Consider the following 23,311-nt stretch of genomic DNA (forward strand, 5'->3'; position numbering starts at 1 on the left):
GTTTGCATAACTGGCTTTGCTGTTTTTAAGATTATCTGGGAAAACACTCAATTCTTGAATGATATACAAAATGATCCGATGATATCCTTGGCATAAAAAAAGAATCGTTGTTAGGTTGTCCAATTATCAAAACGTTCTCCTTCCTTGATTGAAACATCCTTGAGATGTATTGATGATGTTATCATCTTATATACGGATCCAGCGATTTGCAGGCTTCTAGTTATTAATGGCAGGAATCACTTCTTTCATGTTGAGGTATCTATCACATGGTATCCAATTTCAGTGTCCCCAGGAGACAGAGAAGACATGGGTGAGAAAGGCCGGGGTTTCCGATGATCAAAACAAAAGATCACAGTTTTTTTTTTTTTTTTAATCTCAAAACTACTGTTGTTTTGATACAAAACATAAAAAATCTACTGTGTTCTTTGTGCACACGATTTTTCCATGAGAAATTTTAAAATTCACCAGGATGAAAAGGCTGTTTGGTTCTGCGGTTGAACCTGTTTTTCACTTAATTTCAAATTTTTTTTTTTTTGCTAAAATTGAGTGCGGTTTGTACTTTTTGGATCGTTTTGATATACTGATGTCAAAAATGATTTTTAAAAAATGAAAAAACATCATTGGCATGTATTTCGGCACGAAAAGCTATTTGAAAAACAACCACTACCACACTGCCAAACACCCAATGTCAGTACTTATTCAATGAATCCATTTCAAGGAGAAAGACATTAGCAAGAGAGAGAATCACATTCAATAAGAAGATTTTCTCCCATCTCAAAAAGTAGTATTATTTTACTATTAATTTTTGAATTGATTATTTTTTTGTTATATTTGAAATTCAAATGCTACAACCTAATATGTGGTCATATTTTCAACGGCTATAATCACATATAAAAAGAGCTCTTAAACTATTATTCCCATCCATCATTTTCATATGGTTGAAAGAGAGAGTTTTATAGAAAATATAATTGGAAGAGATCGGTGCAAATGTAGTTTTTTAATAGAATATATATATATATATATATATATATATATATATATATATATATATATATATATATATATTTTAAAAAAAGATTAAAGAGCAAAAATTATTGTCGTTGTATATAAGGATTGCTATTCACAAAACTTAAATAATGAGTAAAACATCAATAATCCTCTATAAAAAAACATACATGCTAGGCATTATAATTAAGTAGTTATATTAGAGAGCGTGAATGCCTACTCTCTTATAAAGTAAATATTGATATAATTATTTCTTAAAAATCACAAAATCTAATTAGTTTCCTCTTGATGATATTAATAATACTAATATTACACGTTAATGAATCTCATTGGCTGTTAGCTAGCATTACTCCATATTACAATAATAAAGTTCGGATGGTTAAAAATTAAATCCTCCAACCGTGAGAAACTCAACGATAAGGAAACCGACAGGCACACTCTCTTGTCCTCCTTTAAAAACTTCTTGGGGAAGACTCTCTTTCTTCTCTCCAAGGCACGCCGCCGCTGCTAATCAAACTCTCTTCCAAAACCCTATCCCTCTCTGTTTCTCTATGGCACCAAAACGTGCTCCTCCCGTTGAAGATCCACCTTCTGCTTCTAGCTCCGAAGAAGAAGAAGAAACTTCCAGTGGTGAAGAAGAAGCATCTGATGATGAACAGAGCCACCCCTCTCCTCCACAGCCACAAACCAAAACCATCCGAACCCAAAACTCAGCCCCCAAAAAACCCGAGCCCACCACTCAACAATCTGAATCTGAGCTCGAATCTGATTCTGGGTCGGAGTCAGAATCCGAATCTGAATCCGAACCCGACCAGAGTGTCAAGCCTATAACCTCTAAACCAATGGAGGAGACCCCACCGAAGGAAGCAGCAGCGGTCAAGAAGTCCAGATCCAAACCAGCTGTAGCCGCCACTCCGGAGAAATCAACAGCTGTGAAGAGGGGTAACGGGGCTGATCGCGATTCGAAAGACTTGAAACGGGCTAAGAGCAAGGAATCCGAGCCTGAGAAGTCCGAGGACTCCAAAAAACAGCTCTTTCAAAGGTTGTGGACTGAGGAGGATGAGATTGCGCTGTTGCAAGGTATAATTGATTTTATTGCAGAGAAAGGTTATGACCCGTCAAAGGATATGAATGCGTTTTATGATTTTATTAAGAGGTCTTTGCATTTTGATGTGTCTATGACTCAATTGAAGGATAAGATTTCTAGGTTAAGGAAGAAGTTTGAGAATCATGTGAAAGGGAAAAAAGGAGAAAGCAAGATTTTTAGCAAACCGCATGATCAGAAGGGGTTTGATTTGTCGAAATATATTTGGGGCAGTGAAGGGACTATTAAAGCTAACGGGAAGAAAAACAATAATAGTAATGATAATAGAAAAGGGAATGCTAAGAAACTAGAGGCATTGAAGGCTGAGTTGGGTATGGATGTGGGGGAGGAGGAGAGAATGGAAGTTGAGATGGAGAGAGATTCAAGTGTCAAAAAGGTTTTGAAGTTTGATGGAAGTGTGAGTGGTGGAAAAATGGATGATTATGTGGTGAGAAATGGATTGGATTTTGCGCATGGAATGAAGAAGGCAGAGATGGAGGAGAAGTGGAGGAAGTTGCATATGGCTGAATTGGAGTTGTTTTTGAAGCGGAATGAATTGATACGAGAGCAAGCAAAGTTAATGCTGTCAGCTTTTAAAGCTGACAAGGATTAGTGTGGTCGAGAAGATACATGTAGAGGGGTTTCATGGTTTAAGTAATAAGTGATCTTGTTAGCTTTTCCTTTTTTGTTTAGGTTTCATAATCAGCACTAAGTTTGGAATGTTTAGCTTCATAGATAATATTATCCGTAGTCCTTTTGTTCTGCACAATTCTGTTTTCAAGGCTTAACTCTCATTTAGTAGCTATGCTATGTTTTATTTCTCATTTAGTAGATGTTTTGTTGTTTATTTCTCATTTCTTATTTCTTATTTCTTATTTCTTATTTCATAGTTATTGTGTTTGATTAGTGGGTTTAACATCAATAAGTTGTTCATTTGTTATCCATCATCGCCTTGTGGTTTGATGTGCTCTGCACAAATTTTTCCATAGGTGCTCTTAACAGTCTTATCTCTGTAGTTTATTGGGGAAATAAGTTGTTTCATCACCATATTGTTTGATGGTTATATGAAATTTGTCTTCACTTTCTGAAAAAGTTTACTCAAATTATGACTATATGGTGTGTTGCAGTAAGAACTTGCATAAAAAGTATGTTGTTTCAATTTATATCAAGGAAACGTTTCTCTCGTAGTTAATATATCCTTGAAAACAAGTTCGGCAGATGATAGAGAAACTATTGGCTTCAGATCGATTGGTGGATAACTTTTCAGATTATTATTATTGTTTTTTTAAGCTTATCTGCCTTATGTTGGATAATATCCACACCATGTGGGTTAATGATGCTTAGCGATAATATGAGATGGCTTTGTGAATGTGGCTTGTTCCAGCCTAGGGTATTGGCACACACATATGAACTTGGCTCCGAAATAGAGTAGAAAACTGAGATCCACTTTAAGCAAATGAACTTGGCTCCATTTCCTATCAACCTTTCGGACATTTCCTACTGAAGGCTAAAGAAACAAAACAGTTGATTTCAGAACTGTCCAGAGGGACTGGACAAGGAACTGGGCTTATTTAAGACCGGGGATGTATCATCTATGATATATAATTGGCAGGTTTGCTTCGCAATAACTCTGCTATTAGAATCGATGGCCTGCTTTAGCAGGAAATGACTAGGGCCTGAAAGTAATCACCCAAAAAGTAAATGCACTTGTTGACAGTTTCTTGAATACCAGTCAATTATAGAGTTTGTTTTGATGACAAAACAAAGCATAGAGAAAATCCCGCCGCTTCTTTATTTGCCATTCCCCTCTGTGCATGACCTTTTGCAGGTAAGACCTTTTGCAGGTAAAAACAAAGGACTTATAAACCAAGAAAGGGGAACGTAGAAATCTTTGGTTTTTCAACAGAATAAGAGCACACAGGAAACTCTTTGGCACAATTTCGACTTGAGGGAGAACAAGAAGAAAAACCACTTCAGTTGATTTTCTAATACCAAAACCAGAAAAAACAGCCAGCACATTTGATTTTCTTCTCCATAGTAATGAATAAATGATGTCTGGTCGAGAATGGGATGGTGTTGATTCCGAAAGGAAATATGCTTGATATGGCATCTGCCTGCATTTTGTAGTCACGTATACTGATTAAGATCTTCTGCTTGCTGTTTCTTGTGTTCAAGGGTTAAAGCAGTTTTCTCCATAATATTTGTTAAAGACTGATTTGACTAGTTGCATCATCAGTGAATCGGTGTATGAATACATGATAATTAGAATTATGTGTGTGACAACAGTCAATCTTTATGAGTTTGAGTGGGTAGAAATTAGCGTCAACTGAAAAGGATTTGCATTAACTGTTGTCGGCAAACATAACGATTCAACGGATGCTGTTTCAACTTTCAACGACAAGGAGGGTAGCTGTCCGTTGTTCTTTTTTCTTGGTTGAAAATGAAAAAAAAAAATGGCTACCTGTTATATAGTTGCCATTTAGAGGAAATAGAAAAGCTCTATCCTGAGGCTCTCAGCTCTGCTTTGTGAAGAAGTAGTAGCCTGCGTCTGTGGGTGCGGTGCTATTGGACTGACCTGACTAATTGCGTCATGATGGATTGCATAGTCAAATGGTCAAAACAATGACTCACATTAAGAGGCACAAGACAATCTAAGACAACCAAAAATATGATTGCTTGAAAAAAGTGTACTTTTGTAGTGCACAAGGCAGACTAACTGCTCAAGTGAATCAGGGTTTAGGTAAATGGTCATAGGAACTTTTCAGCTGTTGGATTTCTAACAGAAGACAAAGGAAAGTCTAGTTCAAGCCTCCTTACCAGTAACTATATATGTTATGGACATGGTAAAAGCAGTGTATTTGTTTGCCTTTCTTTCAAAGCACCAGCAGAAGGTATTGAACGATCAGAATTCCATCAGCTGGACCACACAACTGAAAATGGAAACCTTTCAGATTTCGAGAGAGAGAGACCATATCTGATTATGGGAATCCTGTCAAGGGCTTTGGGGTCAAATTCACTAGAAATTTTAATGCATGTCTTGGGTTTGATTTTATGATGCAGGAGAGTAACCAGCTTCCCACGACTGTCAAACCTTGCCTTAACTGTCGTTTTATCATCCATAATCCATGTTCCTCCAACTACAAGAACATTCTCCTTTTCTGAAAGCATCCGAGAGACCACTGCTGCTTCTGCAACTTTCTCATGATCAAAATAATGAGCATATGATGCCCATAGTAAGATACCCTTGTTTGTCCTGAAAAGTTTAGAGAGAATGAGTTGCCGTAAGTCTCCTTCCCTGTTTAGGCAACTATAGATAATAACAACAGACACAAGCCATAAGCATGATGACTATTAGCAGGTTGTTTAACGTATAATATGTTGCTAGTTTAGCTAGGAAAGTCGGTCCAATTTTTCACCAGTGCAGGTAAAATAACTTACAAAGTAATTGATCCATCAAAATTTGGTTTTGTCACTCTAATGCCTGCGTTAAATTCGTGAAATCTCTTTGAAGCAAGATTGTATGGCGTCTCCATACCAAATGCAAGGTGTGGAGCACCAAAAGTTGCAGAAAGCTGAATTATATGGCGGCTGGTTGAAGGAAGTCTCGTAGATAAAGCAGCATTTTTGTAGAAGTATTCTACTTTATACGGAACTAGAAGCTGCACCTGCAGTGGACCAGAAGAAAAGGTGATTAAACTTCTACATTTCCAATCAATTTGGGTAAGACGAGATAAAATGACAAATTTTTGTTTAATTTGCATATTTTGTCTCAATGCATCTGATCATTTGAGTAAGAGAAAGGACATTATGCAAGGAAACAGGAATTTTATCATTTCTTTCCGTGTTGGAGAATCATACAGTATTCAATGTGATTGAATTTAGGAACCTTAGCTTCAGAATCTTACTCAGGTAAAGCACAAAAACAGTCTATACCTTTTAGAGCTATGATCTGGCAATATCAGTGAAAATGTATCCTTCATGGTCGGCGATGCTCAATGTAAGGTTGTGAAATCTTCCATAAAGCGAAAGAGATCAGATAAAATAATAGTGAAGTAACAGAACATGATTTTAAGTTTACAAGTAAGAGCTGAGAACTAAATCCACGAACTCACTGGTAATTTTGAGTCAACATCGACCTTAACAGAAGCATGAATATCTTCCTGATTGTATTCTGCTGTAACACCTGCAATTGAACCTTGCTCTATCTTGCCAGCATATTAAGTAACAGCTTGAACAATGCAAGACATTCAATTTTTCATCAATATATGGCATTACAAGGAAGGATTAATCATAATGTGGAACAGATCTGTCAAATTTCATCTTAAAATATATAAGAAGAAATTTCTTGTTTTTCTTGTATAGAATTTGAGAGAATCAATTATAGGATTTGATAACCAAAAAAAAACATCAACAAAAATTGAATTCTATTACTATTGCGAGAAACTAGGGCGAGGGAAATTATCAACATACCAATCCAGTACCATTTCTAGTCGAGATGCTGAAGTAGTGATTAATTTTGTAGCTTAGAATGTCTGCAAAAATTGAACAATAACAAACCATTACAAAATTTGCAGAGAAAAGGCACCATAGCTTAAACTGAAATTTGGGAGAGCTCCCATTATCAAGAAAGGTGACTAGCACCGCAAAGAAGTCAAGTAAATGCACTTGTTGAGAGTTTCTTGAAAACGGAGTTAAAAAAATGAAGAAAGTAACAGAACCCTGGAAAAACAAAGGGATGAGTGTGTTTTTCAAGAACAGAAAAGGTGAATTGAGAGAGAACAAGATGCAAATCAATAAAGCAAAGAACAACATGATATATACAACCAGAAAGCTTGCAAACAAGAAGCACGAGTTATTCATAAAAGAAATGCATGCGACTAAAAAAGAACCTCTTGCAGGCTTTACAAAGTCAGAGATTCGGTGTTCTTTCTTTCTTTCCCTTTCTTGATATGATTAGGGTCACCCATTTTGTCCGTGTAGAGTTTTATTCAGGGGGGGAGGTTAAAGGTTAAAGGTAGCAGAATGGAAGGTTTCTTTTTAAACTTCTTGCTAGCCTAAAAGTTCTTATGTCGTTTATAAATTTACTGCTTTTCTGAAAAAAGAAAATGTGATTTATATGGTCGCTTTGAAACAAGATCCTGCACTGTATAAGCTTGAGGTGCGGTGGCATACGTGGCAATTTAAATGTGAAATTTTGGGCTTACCAAAAACTAAGAAGCTATTATCTCTTGAGAGAGTAATTTTAATCATTTTCAGTTGAAATATGGGCTCTTATTGAAAAGAGAAATAACGAAAATCGATAGCAATTTCAATCATTTTTAGCTATACACTTTATAATTCTTAAAATTCAAAATATTTAAAAATAAAATCAATCTGTTAAATAATTGATTAATTTCTTAATTTAAATAATCTTATTCATTTTTTATAATTAAGGTATGAATTTCTAAATGATAGCAAGTAGTGCATGATAAGACAAGTGACCAGTTACTATAGTAATAGCAGGTCGTGTTTGGTAAGTCAGGTATCCAGTAGCCGGTACTTGCAAAAATTTCTTTTGATGGACGTGAGTAGTTTTCAATAGTAAATGAGAAAATACAATGATATTTTGAAAAGATAAACTATAAAAATATATATGATAAAAATATTGAGAATAAAGAGATTATGAACTTTTAACATTAAAGTTTTATGGTGGATTTATAACCCATAAATCTTATTATTTTACTACAGCATGCGAAATAAGTTTCCAAGCAATGCAACACAACCAATTTAAGGGTAATAACATAACAAAGAATAGGATCAAAATGTCAAATTTCTGACATGAAATACAAAGAAAGTTCTTTTCTTTTAGAGGTGAGTATTTTCAGTTCGGTCTGATTTTCATCTAAAAAATAACAAAACCAATTTTTCTTTTTAAAAAAATCAAAACCAAAATCGGTTCAAACCGATCAGTTTCGGTTCGGTTAATTGAAGGGAAAAACTGAAAAAAAAAAACGGTTTAATTTTTTTTGGCTTTTTAGAGCTTTTTTGTGAGTTTTGATGGGGTCATTTAAAAGGCTTGTATTGATATAAAAAACCTATATTCATTATTTGACTTTTCTTTACCAGATTTCATCTCAAATGACAGGAGAAATATCTTTTAATTTGCAACCAGTGGTTTTTTCAAACCAATCAACTCTAATTAAAATCCAAAATAAAATTATACAGCAAATAACATGGAAAAATGATTAAGACATTGAAAACAATGGGCTTAGACCAAGAAAACAATGCCTCTGGTAAAACTAAAGAAATACAATCTACAGGAGTCCCTTGAAATTGAAATAAAATGCATCAATTATCTCTATCCCAGCACCCACAAAAACAAAACAAAAGAAAAAATGCTGCTATTTTAATATTATTGTTAACTAAACCATATGTCTTTAACATTTTATTGCTTGTATTTTCTTAGAAACCAAGTAAGAAAAAACTGTAAAGAAAAAACCCAACTATTGAGGCGCGCATGCATGAACATTAAAAATACATCTGGTTCTCTTAAATAGTTTTCAGTTTAACAAAATAAGTTAATATAAACTGATAAAAACTAAAAAGAAAAAAAAACAATTTTGAAAAAAAGCAGCATCAAGTTTCTCATTAAATATTAAAGAAATTCATGTTAAAATTTTAGAATTACCAATAATATAATGTTACTAGTATTAATTATTCACATAAATGAAGCTTAATTATTTTTTTATGAGAAGAATGGACGGTTTAGATTAAGAAACCAAGTCAACCCCGTAATTTAATAATCCAATCGTGCGAAGATCGAATAACAGGGTCCTCTGCTTCTTATCCAGTGAGGAAAACCTCACGGTATTTCTCTTATAACGCCACTTCACTAAAACCCTAAATCACTGTTCCACCACAATCATCCCCTTCTCTATTCGCGATGTCTCGTCGAGAGCGCGGTTCTGACTCTAGGCGACACCGTTCTGGCTTCGACAGAGAACCCAGGTAGTCTTTTACGGTTTTTATGTGCTGGGTTCTTAATATACTGCATGCCCTGCTTTTGTTGCTCTATAGTCATAATTAGTCTGTCACTGCAATTCATGGTGCGTGTTCTCTAGTTTTCAACCAGTCACGGCCTTGGTGTTTTATATGCCCTACATTTTGTTGCTAGGTAGCGGTAATTGATGAATCACTTAGATTCATGAAGTGGGTTTTTTTTGTTTTAGAACCAAACATGACCTTGGTAATTGAGTTGATGATGTTGGTAATGTCTGTGAGGTGTTTGGTTTTCTTGAAGTCCTAAGAGGTCAAGGAGAGATGGAAAACCAGAGACAGAGAGAGTAACAATTGACTCTAATTTAGATCAAAAGAACCGGCGCCGGTTGCAAGATGCATTGCCTCTTGAGACCCCGTCTGGTCCGGATTCTGCCAAGGTGGAGTCTGGTGGTGTGAGCAAAGAAACAGACAAGAAACCAAATGAACACGGTGAAGGAAGCAAGCATTCTTCTAAGCCAACTGAAGTGCCTTGGTCTCGGTCCTTTTTTCAGGTTTTTTCTTTTTTGAAGTAATTGTTGATATGTGGTTTTGTGGAATTTGTTCTGGTGTCTCATTGTCATTATCTAATGGATGTGAAATCTAGCGCAGTTGAGACAGTAAGTTCAGAAGCTAAGGTATGCTTGGGTGCCTATGGAAATAGAAAATTTGAGTTTGTAGCCATTATAGGACTTAGTGGTCTGGGATTATTTCTATACTTTCCTGAAATGCCATTTATACTATACAGTGGTTGTCTTTGTAAATGTTTATTTGCTTGAGCAGTTCAACTTTTGCAACAAAAAAAAAGGAGAGATTTTTTTTCCTTGACAAATCTTTGGTATCATAGAAGTTTTTTAGCTAATGTGTTGCATGAATTCTTTTAATGACTGGAAAGAGGTGTTTACATTTGCTCACCTTGGGGCAATATGGATCTCTAATACAATAGTATTCTCTATGCATCCTTGTGCTTGTGGGACAAAAAAATAGATTTTAGAGTATTGAATTTATGTAATTGATCATTTGCTCTGGTAAACGAGCAGTATTTCTCTCGATCTTAATTACTGGGTTTTTATTCAGTGCATTCAAAACTTTTTTTCTGGGCTGATGCTGTGTGATTGTTGTCTGCCCCATGCCTTTGAAAGCCTCCATATATATAACAATCTTAGGCTTGCCTGTACATGTCTTTTAACAGCATGATGAACGTGGTAATGCTGGGCAAGGTGGTCGAAGCTTGGGCCGGAGATCTGCTACTGGTGGGTTCCTGATTTCACTTGCATGACCCAAATAATTCTTTGACCCTGTTATTTTTTTATTGTCAAACAATTTCACATACTGTTCCTGTGTTCCTCTCTTTTGAAGAGCGCCGATTTAGGGATTCAAAGGATGATCGGGGTGAAAGGACAGAAAACAAGGCAGCAACTTATGATTCGCGGCAAAGAGATGAGAAGCCACGAGGTAAGGGGGATGACAAAAGTGTATGGGGCCATGATGGTTTCTTGAAAATGGAGGCTGAGCCGCCACCACCTGTGCGGAAAAGACCTGCATTTCAGGAGAAGAAAATCCCAGCGGAGACTGACAATCCTGACAAAGCAACTGTGGAACCTGCAAGGTCAAACCATTCTCATCGTCCTTTGTCGATTAGTGAAAGGAGGGAGGAAAGAGACCGTAACCCTCGCTATGTAGACAGACCCGAGAGGCCTGCTGCAGGAAATAGAGAAGTGAAGAAGAGTGACCTTGCATCAAGAGAAAGATTTGGTGGTGATGGTGGTGGAAATTACAGGGGAAGAGAGAGATTCAGCGACAGACAAAGTTATCGCCCAAGTGGTACGCGAGGAGAGAAATGGAAGCATGATTTGTTTGACGACGCTGATAGGAGTCCAACCAAGAAGAACGAAGAGGATCAAATTGCAAAGATTGAAGCACTCTTGGCATCATAGGAGGAGAGAGGATGCTGTGAAGTTTTTGATCTGCACAATGCAGTGTGTTGTGTTTTTTAAGATCATGTTGAAATTTTGTTGATATTCCCCCCCTTTCAAGACATTTTGAGTGCAGAGTTTCTGGATTGAATTAATTTCTCTTATGAATTCTATTTAATAGTGCAACAAACAGTTGACTTGGCCAATCTAATTAGCACTATGAAAAATGCTACATGCGTCAGTTCATTCCTCAATTACGGACACTGGACGCCCGCCTTCTGGCTCATATGGTTTTGATCTCATTTTGTAGACATTTCTGACCTTCTCATTGTTATTGTTGGTGTTATACTTTATTTCTTAAAGCATGTGTCAATGCACATGCCTGAAATTGATCAAAGGACAGCATCATATTGTTACAGTCATTTATTTTCCCCTGGTCTCTAAGGGGTGCCCTTGAACTCGAGATACTTGGAGGAGAAGGTACCCTGCCGACTGGATGTGCCGGCCGTTGACGTGAATACAATCATTGTCTTGAGTCTCCTGACTTCGATTAGTATGATTTAGATTATTTTATTGTTGAAAAGAATAATTTATACAATCTTAATATGTAAAATCCGACAACGTTAACATAATATAGATGGTTATATAGAATGACATGTGAATTTAACGTTCTTATTCGAGGTTGTAATTCAAACTAATTTGTAGTTTTCCTGTATTTTTAAAGAATATTTATTTTTATATTTATCATTTACATCTTTAAATTTTTTTAAAATAAAAATATTAATAAAGTATCAATGACATGTCGTATAACTGAATATTCATAAATTGATGTAGTATACATATCAAACCATATTGTATCCGTAAATGCAAGGTAATGGTTATTTTGCATAAAATATTTTATAAAAAATATTTTTTTAAATTGATAGATATAAAATTTCACATGACAAACTAATAGATTTAGTTTATTTTCTTAAAAATATTATTAATTTATTAATTTCTATAAATTATTTTATAGTTTATTTATTGAAAATATTTTTTAACAAATAAAGATTTATAAGACATTTTATGAATAATAAACAACTCACAATACTATAAAATTATTTTACTCACCATCATTATCGTTAGCCCCTCCATCTTTAAGCCATTTGCATCGTCAATTGTCACAATCTCTTTCAACATTTCTACGACCACTGTCATTTTATCGCTATTATCTTTTCACTGTCCTACCACTCTAATATGTCATTGCCATTGTTCTAACAAGACTATATCCTCTTAGGGAGCGTTTGGTAGTGCGTTTCTACCTGTGTTTTGTGAAAATTTGAATTTTTTTTTTTTTTGCTAAAATTGAGTGCGGTTTGTACTTTTTGGATCGTTTTGATGTGCTGATGTCAAAAATGATTTTTAAAAAATAAAAAAACATCATTGGCATGCATTTCGGCACGAAAAGTTATTTGAAAAGCACCCGCAACCACACTGCCAAACACGCTCTTAGTCATTGTTATTGTCTCTATTACTAACATTTATATTATCTTCTCATTAGCGCAATTATTGATATTTTTTTATCAGAAGAACATGTAATTATAATTTCATTACATCGTAATTTTTTTTCCACATAATTACCTGTTAAATATTAAAAACAAATATATAAAAATCTTAATTAATAAAAAAACTATGTAAATAAACGCGCTCTAAACATGATAAAAATAATGTCATATCAAATAAAACACTCCTGCTACTTAACCATCTAGTAGGTGGTTCAGTAGTAAGAGTTTGGGATAAAAGGGTTTGCTTTCCCTGTGGTCTTAAATTCGAGTCACGTGGTTGCTAATATGATAGCCATTGGATGTTTATATAGTCATTACTCGTTAATTTCAAAACCTTAAAGATTAGTCGAGGTATATAAAAACTAGTTCGGACACTCATGTTAACAATAAAAAAAAACTCCTGCTACTTATGCTTTCCTGGTAAATCTTAAGGGTAAAATGTCATGATGACCTTGAATAATCCAATAATTCTGCTGTATATAATAGAAATAACTAGTCGATGAGCTCGCGGATTGCCGAGGGTTGAATACAAAATTGTATTAATTTTTTTTCAACTGAAATTAAAGTTTAAATGAAAAAAAAATCATTCGATATGTATGTTTTAATATTTAATATTTAATATCACGTGTGTATTTCTATATTTAAATTTAAACATATTCAATGAATACATCTCATTTCAGTAAAAAATAAAATAAAAATTCAAACGTCCAATTAAATATCCATTTCATAAAAGAATATAATTAAAAGGAAACCCACAGTCAACAATTAAGTCTTATAAAAGCATGTGGAAGTCAAAATTGAAAAGGTTGTTATTTCAGATGCAGTTATAAATTTTTGTAGGAAAATGATAAAATTAAATTATATTAATTTGACATGCTTATGCTAATACACAAATAACAAAAAATAAATATCTAAATGCTAACCTATTTACAAAGAATATTTTAAAAAAAAATATGTTGTGTTAATCTATCTTATTTTTTTTTTATTATAAATATTTTATAATGTTATATCGATAAATAATTAATTATAAAATATTCTTATTATCATAAATTCTCGCTTTATATAGAACAAACTTATTTTTATCTAATTATATATGTGTGTGTTGAGTTATAGTATTTATAATATGTTTATATTTTCTGACCAACAATATTTTTAGTTACGTTCATTAAAAATTATAATATAGCTTGTATAAAAAATCTAGGGCAGGAATTAATTTTAAAGGGACTAGAAAAGAACACGGGCCAGGTTGCCCAAGGTCACTGAGCTGAGCGAATAAGGACCGAAGCGCATGTAGGCTAGCAAGACTGGGCCTAAACAAGAAATTTAAAAAATAAAGGGGCTCCGGCTAAAACTATAAAAACACGTGGCTTTAAGAACCGAATGAGAAAGGGAAAGAGTAAAGTAAATGTCTAAAAGGCCCTTTATCTTAAACTCCTGACTCCGAACTCAAACAGGACATGGCTCCCACCAGTCTCCCTATAAATACATTACCCTCCTTGTTTAGCTTGTTGCTTTGCATTCTCCTTTACTTGTCAGCTTTCTCTGTTTTCTTACTTAAGCTCTGGTTCCCGAACTATATTAAGATGAAGGCAAAAAGATTTCATTACCCAGGTTCACTGTCACAAAACCCTTTTCTGCTGCTGCTGCTTTTTATATGCTTCGTTTAACAAGAACCGTGTTTTGTGATCTAATTAATTTTGTTATCAGGTTGTGACATTATAGATGATTATGGTGATGATCAGTTTGAGATTACCGGCCCTAAGAAACTGGAAGCATATTTGGAAAAAGTTCTATCTAAAAAGAGGTACGCTGTTTAGTTACTTGGCTACAATCTTTTGGGAGTATACTTGGTTCCTTCTTGCACATAGACTTCCAATCTGATATTAATAATTGCTTTTATTTGACTTTTTGGTCAATGAAGGAGATTTGCCGGAAAGGAATTACTACCGCCTATCGTTGAGGCCTTAAACAATGAGTTGGAGCTCAAGTTTGTGGAAAATAAGTAAGCAATTTCTTTACAGAATTATTTTTTTTCCTGGTCCCACTAGAGTAATCTTACTTGGAATAAAATTAAATTATACAAGGAGGGAGAGGTAGCATCCAAATCACAATATAGGGTTTTCTTTATGATGATGAGTCGATGACTCTCTAATTTTGCTCATAATTCTATGCAGCTTGTTTACAGTATTGGGTTTTTGCCTACAATTCATAATAAAAGGGCCTTCCACGGAGCGACAGCTTGCATTAAATGCACTTGGTTAGTAAAGATTTTAAGTTATATATGATTGTCTTTGATGGTTTGGCAATTGGTGTTCAGTGGATGAATTCTGTTGTTCTTGTATTTTGTTTTATAGGTTTGTTGGCAATGACCATTGACAACGAGGATGATGCCCGTGAATTATATAGAAGCTCCCTAGCTGTTCTTTCTGAGACTCTAAATTCTGGGACTGAGACCTTGAAGGTATCATACACTCGTTGTTCTCTATTTCTATAATGATTTTAAAGCAACGAAGGTAATAACACTTGGACTATCTGGCTTTTTCATGTGCAGATACTGGATTCCTTAGCTATGATCACATTTTTCTGTGCAAATTATTCAAACGAGACGGAAGAACCAATGAAAATTATTTGGACATTCTTGGATGCTGACTCTGATAATGTATGCAGTTATTTTTAGCACTGATGTGTATATATATCTTGAAATTTAATAAAAAGAAAATGCTCTCACTTGCCACTTGATTTCATCTCAGGAAGTTGCAAGGAAACATTCATCAGCTGTTCTAGCTGCAGCAATTTCTGCCTGGTCTTTTCTGCTCACAACCATGGAGACATGGAGACTCAACGAAGAACATTGGCAAGGGTATGTACATTGAACACAAGCATTAATGTAGAATTCCTAGATTTCACGGACATCCTGATAGTTTGCTTTTTACATGAATGTGGAGGGTCTATAATAGAGTCAGTGAATTTTTTCACGAGAACGGTTTTCTTAAACTGCTTGCAATGCATATTTTTCATTGCTGCATAAGGGTTTGGAAATAACAGATTGTTTTAACAAATGCAGAGCAATTTCTTATTTTACCAATGTACTAGAGGAAGGTGATGAATCTGTGCATGTAGCAGCTGCTGAAGCTTTAGCCCTGATATTCGAAATTGATTGCCTCAAGAAGTTCTCTACTCTGGTGGATTGCTCACTCTGTGAAGAGGATAGAACCCTGATGGAAGATTTACTTAAAGAAGAACTGAAGAATACTATTGCAGAGAAACTGAAAGCAAGGGATGAAGACTCTGCTAGACAAGGCACCATTGCAAATTTAGATGTGCTGAACTATTTCGAGGTACTGCTTAATTGATTTTTTTTTCCTATGCCCATGCACATATTTCCCTGTAGCCAGCTTACTAATATAAGTTCATTTTTTTACACCAGAATGGTACTGCCCCAGAAGATGTTACTATCGGTGAAGATGGACTAGAGTTACATACATGGTCTCAAATACTAAGGGTAACCAATTCTTCCTTCTAGTTCATTTAACTCTCCGTTTATTTCCTCTAGCTTCTGCACCTATTTCTAAGTGTTTTAGCCCTCAATTTATTTATTTACTTTCCTTTTTTATTCTGCAGGTGAATTTTTTGAAGAATCTTCTAGGAGAAGATCGAGTGGAGAAACACAGCATGGTTTGTTTCTTGATCTCAACTATTTTCATTGTTGCCTCATTACACGTTCTTTTTTGTTTGAAATGCATTAACGTGCTCGCTGTTTAAACAGGAAAAAGAATATCTCCATTACATTTTCTCTGTGAGACCAACAACTTTTAATTCTTCAAATGTTGAACTCTACATACCAATCAGGGAAGAGGTTAGTTTATGAGCTAAAATTCGAATTGTCTCTGCGTGCTTGAGCGAGTGGCAGCAAGTTTTGATTCCTTCTGACATTTTTCTACTTTGTAGGCCACTGTTCGATATTTTTATAAAACAGCCATGTCTCCAAATTCTTTCATCGCCAAAAAAAGGACTCAGCTACGGAACAAGCAGCGCTTAATATCAGAGGTAATTTCATTTTACCATTGAAATGGAAAGATCTTTTTGCCTTAAGGCCATTTAATTCATCAACACCTTTAAGTCAAAACTGAGAACACTTTGAACTAACTACTGATCATAAACTCTCCAGCCATCAATTTTTCGAACCACAGTTGATAGTACCAAGTTTGTTTTATTTATTTTAATATTTTTGTTCGAAGAAAACAGAGTACCGAGTTTGATCCAGAGGCCAACTCTCCTTTATTGTTAAAAGCCACCCCATTCTGTATCAAAATACTAGTTCATTTGTTTGAAAATAACATTCAGCCTTTGGTAACTTGCAGGAGGACAAGGTCAGTCATTTCTTGGACAATGATGACGGGATTCAATTGGCTTGAAGAAGATGTTTCAAGTGCTCAGAGTGACAACAAATTCGTGAAGCTTACAATTAATCTATTTTTGCTCAATTTTTTCTTCTTCTTTTACCAACTAGATTAGAGTTCACTGTTTATGTAATTAACTGGATTAATTTTTTGTTCCATTTAATAAAAGGTGACAGGGTGTCACCCTTTTTTGATAAGTTGTAGCGTATTTAGACCATTGAATGTGTTGGATGTGTCATGATCATGTCAAAAGCATTTTGCAGACCTCAGCCTACTTTCATTTCTCTGTCTAAAACAGTTTTTTTCTATGCACTTGGAGTCTTCGTTAAGATGGAAAACTGCTCTGCCTCTGCAACTATCGAGTTTGAGTTGTAGAATTGAGCAGGTGGCAATTCTTACCACTTGGGGTGAGAAAAAAACCGAGAAAACCGGATAAAAAACAACTGAAAAAACCAAACTGTAAAAAAAAAAACCGACCGGTTCGGTTTTATAAGCATGAAACCGAAAAAACCAGAAAAAACCAGAGCCAAACCGGAAAAAACCGAGCCAAACCAAAAAAACCAAGCCAAATCGGTTTGAACTGGTTTTTGTTCTAAAAAACCGAACCGAAACCAGTCGGTTTGAACCGGTTTCAGTTTTTTTTTTAAATTTTTTTTGATTTGGTTACTTTTTTTTAATAAAAACCGAACGAAAATGATCACCCCTATTTACAGCAGAAATAACATTGAAAACCAAGGATTTGCGTAGTAGATGTTGTTGTATAGGAAATCAAGGATTTAGTCAATGATTTTGAAGCCGTGTTTTTTTTTTGTGCGCGCGCACGCTCATGGGGGTGTTTAAGTATATGGTAACAGATCTGCAAACTGATCGGTAACTTGTTAAGGCAGCTAGACTTTCCTGATATCCTTTTGTATCAGTGACTGCAGTGCAGAAGGATGTTGCATCGAGCAGTCGTTAATGAAATTGACATATTTTCTGAAGTTTCTAATTTTAATATGTTTCACTTTGTTATCTATTAGGGTTATTTTGTTGAAATTTTCAACGCATTACCATTGGCAGACGGTGGAATTGCCTAGTGGTGTGTATTCTTTGCTATGGTTTCTGGTAAAAGAAGAAAATCTTCCTAAAACAGTTCCGAGCTACCCATCTTTTATGGCAAAACTAAGTTAACATGCTACTATGGGGATTCCCTACTTTCACTATGATATTTGAGTTGGACTTGATCACACAAGCTGGAGTAGCTCAGTTGGTTAGAGCGTGTGGCTGTTAACCACAAGGTCGAAGGTTCAAGCCCTTCTTCTAGCGTTTTGTACCTTTTCTATGATTATTTTTTTCTTTAAACTATTTTAATGTACAGATATCATAAATACTAGCTAGTTTAAGGTCAAGAGGTATCCTCAGGTCAGCTCATCTCAATCTAGGATGAGGAAATTTTCAGTTCTGTTTCTATTACATAGATGCAAATCCTCCCACACTACCGCTTTGAGACAGCCTAAGTGCCTAACGATGAGGTGGTACCTCACTTGATGCTCATTAGGAGACCCAATCATAAATGTATGCTTTCTTGTTATCCACTTCCTCTACCCCTCACCGTCCACAAGACCAAGTCCCTTGCATGAATCTCCATCCAAAGTTATATTATTTTTGTTGCCTTTTTTCACCTGCACCCTGTCAAATGCAACCATTTGCTTATTTCATGGACTTGTTACCTCTGCTGGTCCCATTGTTTCTCATGCCAATGACTAGACCAAGTTGCAGATTGGTGCAATTTACACTATAAATATCAATTGCTTGGCCATTAGGTTTAGGGTCTTGTTTGGAGGAATAAACTAGAGAATGCTGCTTGGTCTGAGAGAAGAATTTCAATGGGACTGGTAAGGCAGAAGGAGCGGAAATAACAAACTCTGAGAAAGTTGAGTAGCTTAGTACATGACCAAATTCTTATAATGATTTTACTGTGCAGAACCTGTAGGTTTTTCCAGGGAAGTCATCGGTTGAATTAGCTCTCATGTTCACTTGATCAGAGTACTCTTTTGGATACCATGTAAAAGAGGACCCTCCAGCTGATAAGTAAAGAGATTGTCAGTATGAAGGTGGTTTGTAAACTTTTTTTTGCCTCGAAATAAATATAAATTGGTAATAAAATGCTCAAACATGAGACGCAGAAAATCATTTGGTGTTGGAATTGAGATGGAAAGATTACCAGGATCATCATGGTCTCCAAATATGACCTGAGCGACAACGTCTCCTCCAGCTTGATCAGGATAGCCTACGCACAAAATCCCTCCAATCTTGCTCTCATTCTTGGCAAAAGAGATATCGATAGGACTAGCGGACATTATAACAAGGATCACCTTTCCGTTTGTTGCATTAAATACTTCTCTTGCAAGATTCTGTTTTTATCCTGGCAACATCAAGTTCTCCCTATCCAAGTCCTTTTGCTTAATAGATTGATCAAGTCCCACCACCAATACCACCACATCTGATGTAGTAGCAGCCTTAGTTGCTGCGCCAATAAGCGATTCACCGGTGCAATTTATGAATGGACACCTGGCTTCATATGTAACAGATGAGATATACTTATGCAGTCCTTGTAAAGGGGTAAGGTATTTACAAGGCACACCAGCATAGATGCCACAGTATCATTACCATTTGGTCCGATAACAGCCAAGTATTTTGTGGCATTTTTAGACAAAGGAAGAGCTTCATTATTGTCTAGCAAGACTATCCCTTGCTTTGCAACATTAAGTGCAAGCTTTTGATGTTCTTCACTGCACACATCTGATGGTCCAAGATTTCCAAATGGGTGAAATTGTGGATCCCCGTCAAAGTAACCAAGTCTCATGGGGACTATATAACTGTAGATCAAGGCTCGGTCTATAATAGATTCTTCAATTTTGTTTAACTTGACTGCATTCTCTGTATACCTTGGCAAAAAATCTCCACAATTCATGTTTAATCCTGCATTACATGATCATCTTGTAGTATCAATAACTTAAAAGAGTTGGAATCTTTTATCGTCACAGTCATCAATGATTTGTGCAAGTGCACTGTATACCTGCTTTTAAGTCAAAGGGTTACTGCATCCTCGGGCGTGGCCGCATATCGGATTCTGTCATAATAAACCCCAATGGAATCACATTCTGAGACAATATTCCTGCCCAAAACCGCACAAATAAGTAGTTAGGAACAAAAGTTTAAACATGAAATTCATATAAATCAAAAGAAAAGGTTTTTATGGTCCTGTTACATATTGCAGTATTCATGTAGGCGTGTGAAAGAAGTAGAGCAAAATCGTCAAGATTACGTTGTCCTTTGATAACCCCTTTGAGCAGGTCTGAATCAGCACAAGTAGGAGTACCATTAACCCTGTTATATGAACACATCACACTACTCACATGACCCTCCTCTACACAACTTCTAAATAGTGGTTGAAAAGTGCCCACTAGATCCTTCTTTGTCACCTTCAAAATCAAAACCAACATATATAACCTTGTTTTCAATGTCCAAAATTGTCATCGGACAATTGTACTATAGTAGAAAGGACTCATCAAGAGTGATATATGCAAGCCTCATTGACACATTGATGCAGCGAAATGGCAATTCGTATATGAAATTCATGCATACCTTGGTATCAAAGTGAAATCGATCTACACCTTTCCATTTGTCAAGATCATAAGCAGTATAATGCTTACAAAAACTTGATACGTACCTTAAGCCTATTGCCAGTGGAATTCCCTTCCTAGGCCAACTTCTTGCAAGCCCCTAACATAATTGTCAACATATTTTGACACCACCAAAGGATCCTCTCCTGGTGTCTCCTGGCCTCGATCCCTCCTTGGGTCACAAAACACATCAATAGTGGGACTCCTATATGTCAACCCGGCTAAACCCACATTATACATGGTTCGGGCCTCATTTGACACCACTTGTCCCATCTTAAATTAACCATAATCTTGTATTAAAACTAGCAGCAGACAAAATCACTGCTGGGAAGCTAGTGGCGCCAGGTGCTGTAAATGTACACCATAACCGACACTTGCCATGCCATGAAGTGCCTCGGACCACCATTTGTAAGCAGGGACACCAAGCCGGGAAACTCCAGCTGCATGATTTCCTAGTTGTTGCACCTTTTCTTGTAATGTCAAGCGAGAGATAAAATCCTTGGTTCTGTTCTCATGAGATAGGGATGCGTCACAGAATGGAAATTGGCTCATTTCAGGAATGTTCTTGTCACGGGAAAAATATTGAGCGAAACAAGAAAATATTAGGAGCAATGAGAGAAGAAGTCCTAAGAAAAGTTGTTTTTTCATGGTTTCTCTCACAGTTCGCTTTGTTTAAGAAGTGATAGTGTTAGGATGCTTAGGCATAACAAAAGTTTCTTTAGCTACCAGTTACTAAACAATGATATGGTCATGAATTTTTACAGGGGACAATCTGATAGCCAGGTAGCTGAAATGGTGTTCACAATCAAAAAAGTTCATCAGGGCTCAACCATTGAGTCATGTGTACACAGGCCTGACCTATGGGGAGAGCTAGGATGGTGGTACGCTTCCAACACTATCATGAAAACAACATTTGTCCACTGTGATACTCGCTATTTATTTTTTATTTATTAAAATACTAAATTATCTCTTATGTAACTTGATTATAAAAAAACAAAATGAAAATATGAAAAAGCCCTTAAACACCTGTTAATAAAAATTTTGTTTTTAAATATAATTTAGTTATTTCATAACCAAACTTCCATCCATGCATGGCCACAGTTAGATAGATGTACAGAAATGATTAGCAATTCATTCTGCCACTGAAGAATGCTGCTCTCTTCCAATTTTTTTTTTTTAATTTATTGGACTTCACATGACTAACCAAGCTAGAATGAAAAGTTTTTAATGTAATGAAACAAGAAGGTCCAACTAAACTAATCCAAGCCAATCATATAACCTGTTGTGGGCCTGGCTCACCTAACAGCTCCTCCTTTCAGAGGATACATTTGAAAACAAAATCCTGGTGGTATGATGCCGAGAAATTGGATCAGCACGAACATTTTGCTGTACAATTCATGGCTACAGCTTGAACTACGTACATGCATGGCCAAATATGTTCCTGATATATAACAAAGAGACTTCTTGTTTTTCATCGATAGCAAAGAGACATCATTCGTGACCAACAGTGCCATACTTCGAAGGAAAAGTGATTAACTGAACAAATTTTCTCGTTACCATGCTCCTAAATATCCCCGAACCTGCAAGAGAGGTGGGGCAGTTGACTTCTTAGTTTTCTCCAAAAAATCATAATAGCCCCCATAGTTTGCCCTCTTCTTTTATATGTTTACCCCCGTACGTAGTTCAAAATTCAAATTTGCAAGCTCAGATATTCGCCATGGTGAGCCCCCATCAATACGTGAGGGTATATGGTGTAATTACCCACACCACAAGAGCCCAATACTGTAAATTGTTGGGTTTCCCTAGAACTTGGGGATAAAACAACCGTCCAGAATTATAAATGTCACAATGAATGACATGTCCTTCTAAGATTGGCCGTGCTTTGTCATCCGAACTCGTGACTGGTCAGCAGGGAAGACAATCCGATTTGGCCAACTTGTAATATTGACCCGTGTATTGGGTGGTCTAGAACCACTGGAACCCCGGAATTCTTAACGCCACCTTCTCTTCTTATTGCTGGATAAATTTAATTAACAACAATTTTTTTTTTAAAAAAAGCATACCCCCTAGAAATAAAATATTATTTCATTTAATTTTAAGAGATATAGTTTAATTGATTAAATTCTAAATTTAATTTTTAAAAACCACATGTTTAAATATCATAAATTTCAGGTCATTAAAAAAACCATTAAAAACTTATCTAGTTTTTAATTTTAGTTCAAAAATTTAATCGAGTACACGTGACCCAAATAACAACAATTATTAAAAAAAAAAAACTATTTTCACATTCATATATAGTTCTCCCAAAACATTTGGTAACCGACCCCATGAGCTAACTCTTATCTAGAAATTTATAAGATAAACTTCTAAAAACATATAAAATTAAATTCGTGCCAATCATTTCCAAATATCTGTCTCAAAACATTTAAGACGAGCTCTTGAAAGATCCAAAGGAGCATTAAGGAATAACCTCTATCATTTCTAGGATTTTAACCTAATTGAGCGCTAGTTGCCCATGTGAATTGTTGACTAAGGTGGTAAGATTATACTTAGCTGTGAGACTTGGATCTTGTATTCTTGATTGTTTAACTTAAATACCAAGACACTTGGTTGTTAATTCTAAGGGATAGGCAGGAAGTTAAGGAGTTTTTTTTTATATATAAAAAATGATGACTTGTAACAA

The 23,311-nt window shown here is 35.5% G+C and overlaps 4 protein-coding genes, 1 long non-coding RNA gene and 1 other non-coding gene across 6 annotated transcripts; 4 read left to right on the forward strand and 2 right to left on the reverse strand.

Moving 5' to 3' along the window:
* The first annotated feature begins 1,406 nt into the window (after positions 1 to 1,406).
* LOC7478738 (GLABROUS1 enhancer-binding protein-like) lies at positions 1,407 to 2,936 on the forward strand. Its single transcript, XM_002313876.4, has one exon. It carries the CDS (start codon positions 1,557 to 1,559, stop codon positions 2,700 to 2,702), a length of 1,146 nt encoding a protein of 381 aa, XP_002313912.1. The 5' UTR covers positions 1,407 to 1,556; the 3' UTR covers positions 2,703 to 2,936.
* Positions 2,937 to 4,700: 1,764 nt separating this feature from the next.
* Positions 4,701 to 7,156, reverse strand: LOC7469635 (uncharacterized). The gene is made up of 6 exons (XR_002983800.2): positions 6,979 to 7,156; positions 6,560 to 6,621; positions 6,202 to 6,317; positions 6,023 to 6,101; positions 5,528 to 5,754; positions 4,701 to 5,342 (listed from the first exon to the last, which is right to left on the reverse strand). It is a non-coding gene; the product is annotated as an uncharacterized LOC7469635 (long non-coding RNA).
* Positions 7,157 to 8,908: 1,752 nt separating this feature from the next.
* On the forward strand, positions 8,909 to 11,225 carry LOC7469634 (uncharacterized). Its single transcript, XM_002313875.4, has 4 exons — positions 8,909 to 9,076; positions 9,369 to 9,618; positions 10,296 to 10,356; positions 10,463 to 11,225. Exons 1-4 carry the CDS (start codon positions 9,012 to 9,014, stop codon positions 11,038 to 11,040), a joined length of 954 nt encoding a protein of 317 aa, XP_002313911.1. The 5' UTR covers positions 8,909 to 9,011; the 3' UTR covers positions 11,041 to 11,225.
* Positions 11,226 to 14,063: 2,838 nt separating this feature from the next.
* On the forward strand, positions 14,064 to 17,160 carry LOC7478737 (uncharacterized). The gene is made up of 13 exons (XM_002313874.2): positions 14,064 to 14,174; positions 14,271 to 14,367; positions 14,485 to 14,565; positions 14,738 to 14,820; positions 14,918 to 15,024; positions 15,115 to 15,222; positions 15,314 to 15,423; positions 15,628 to 15,901; positions 15,991 to 16,065; positions 16,185 to 16,238; positions 16,330 to 16,419; positions 16,512 to 16,610; positions 16,925 to 17,160. Exons 1-13 carry the CDS (start codon positions 14,147 to 14,149, stop codon positions 16,976 to 16,978), a joined length of 1,260 nt encoding a protein of 419 aa, XP_002313910.2. The 5' UTR covers positions 14,064 to 14,146; the 3' UTR covers positions 16,979 to 17,160.
* A 1,034-nt stretch (positions 17,161 to 18,194) lies between these two features.
* On the forward strand, positions 18,195 to 18,268 carry TRNAN-GUU (transfer RNA asparagine (anticodon GUU)). The gene has a single exon. It is a non-coding gene; the product is annotated as a tRNA-Asn (tRNA).
* A 100-nt stretch (positions 18,269 to 18,368) lies between these two features.
* Positions 18,369 to 21,321, reverse strand: LOC18102085 (probable beta-D-xylosidase 5). The gene is made up of 9 exons (XM_052455667.1): positions 20,989 to 21,321; positions 20,734 to 20,901; positions 20,591 to 20,653; positions 20,271 to 20,427; positions 19,613 to 19,924; positions 19,376 to 19,553; positions 19,167 to 19,345; positions 18,930 to 19,026; positions 18,369 to 18,884 (listed from the first exon to the last, which is right to left on the reverse strand). Exons 1-9 carry the CDS (start codon positions 21,274 to 21,276, stop codon positions 18,653 to 18,655), a joined length of 1,674 nt encoding a protein of 557 aa, XP_052311627.1. The 5' UTR covers positions 21,277 to 21,321; the 3' UTR covers positions 18,369 to 18,652.
* Between the last annotated feature and the right edge of the window lie 1,990 nt (positions 21,322 to 23,311).

This window comes from Populus trichocarpa, chromosome 9 (genome assembly GCF_000002775.5).
Source record: "Populus trichocarpa isolate Nisqually-1 chromosome 9, P.trichocarpa_v4.1, whole genome shotgun sequence".
Lineage (NCBI taxonomy): Eukaryota > Viridiplantae > Streptophyta > Magnoliopsida > Malpighiales > Salicaceae > Populus > Populus trichocarpa.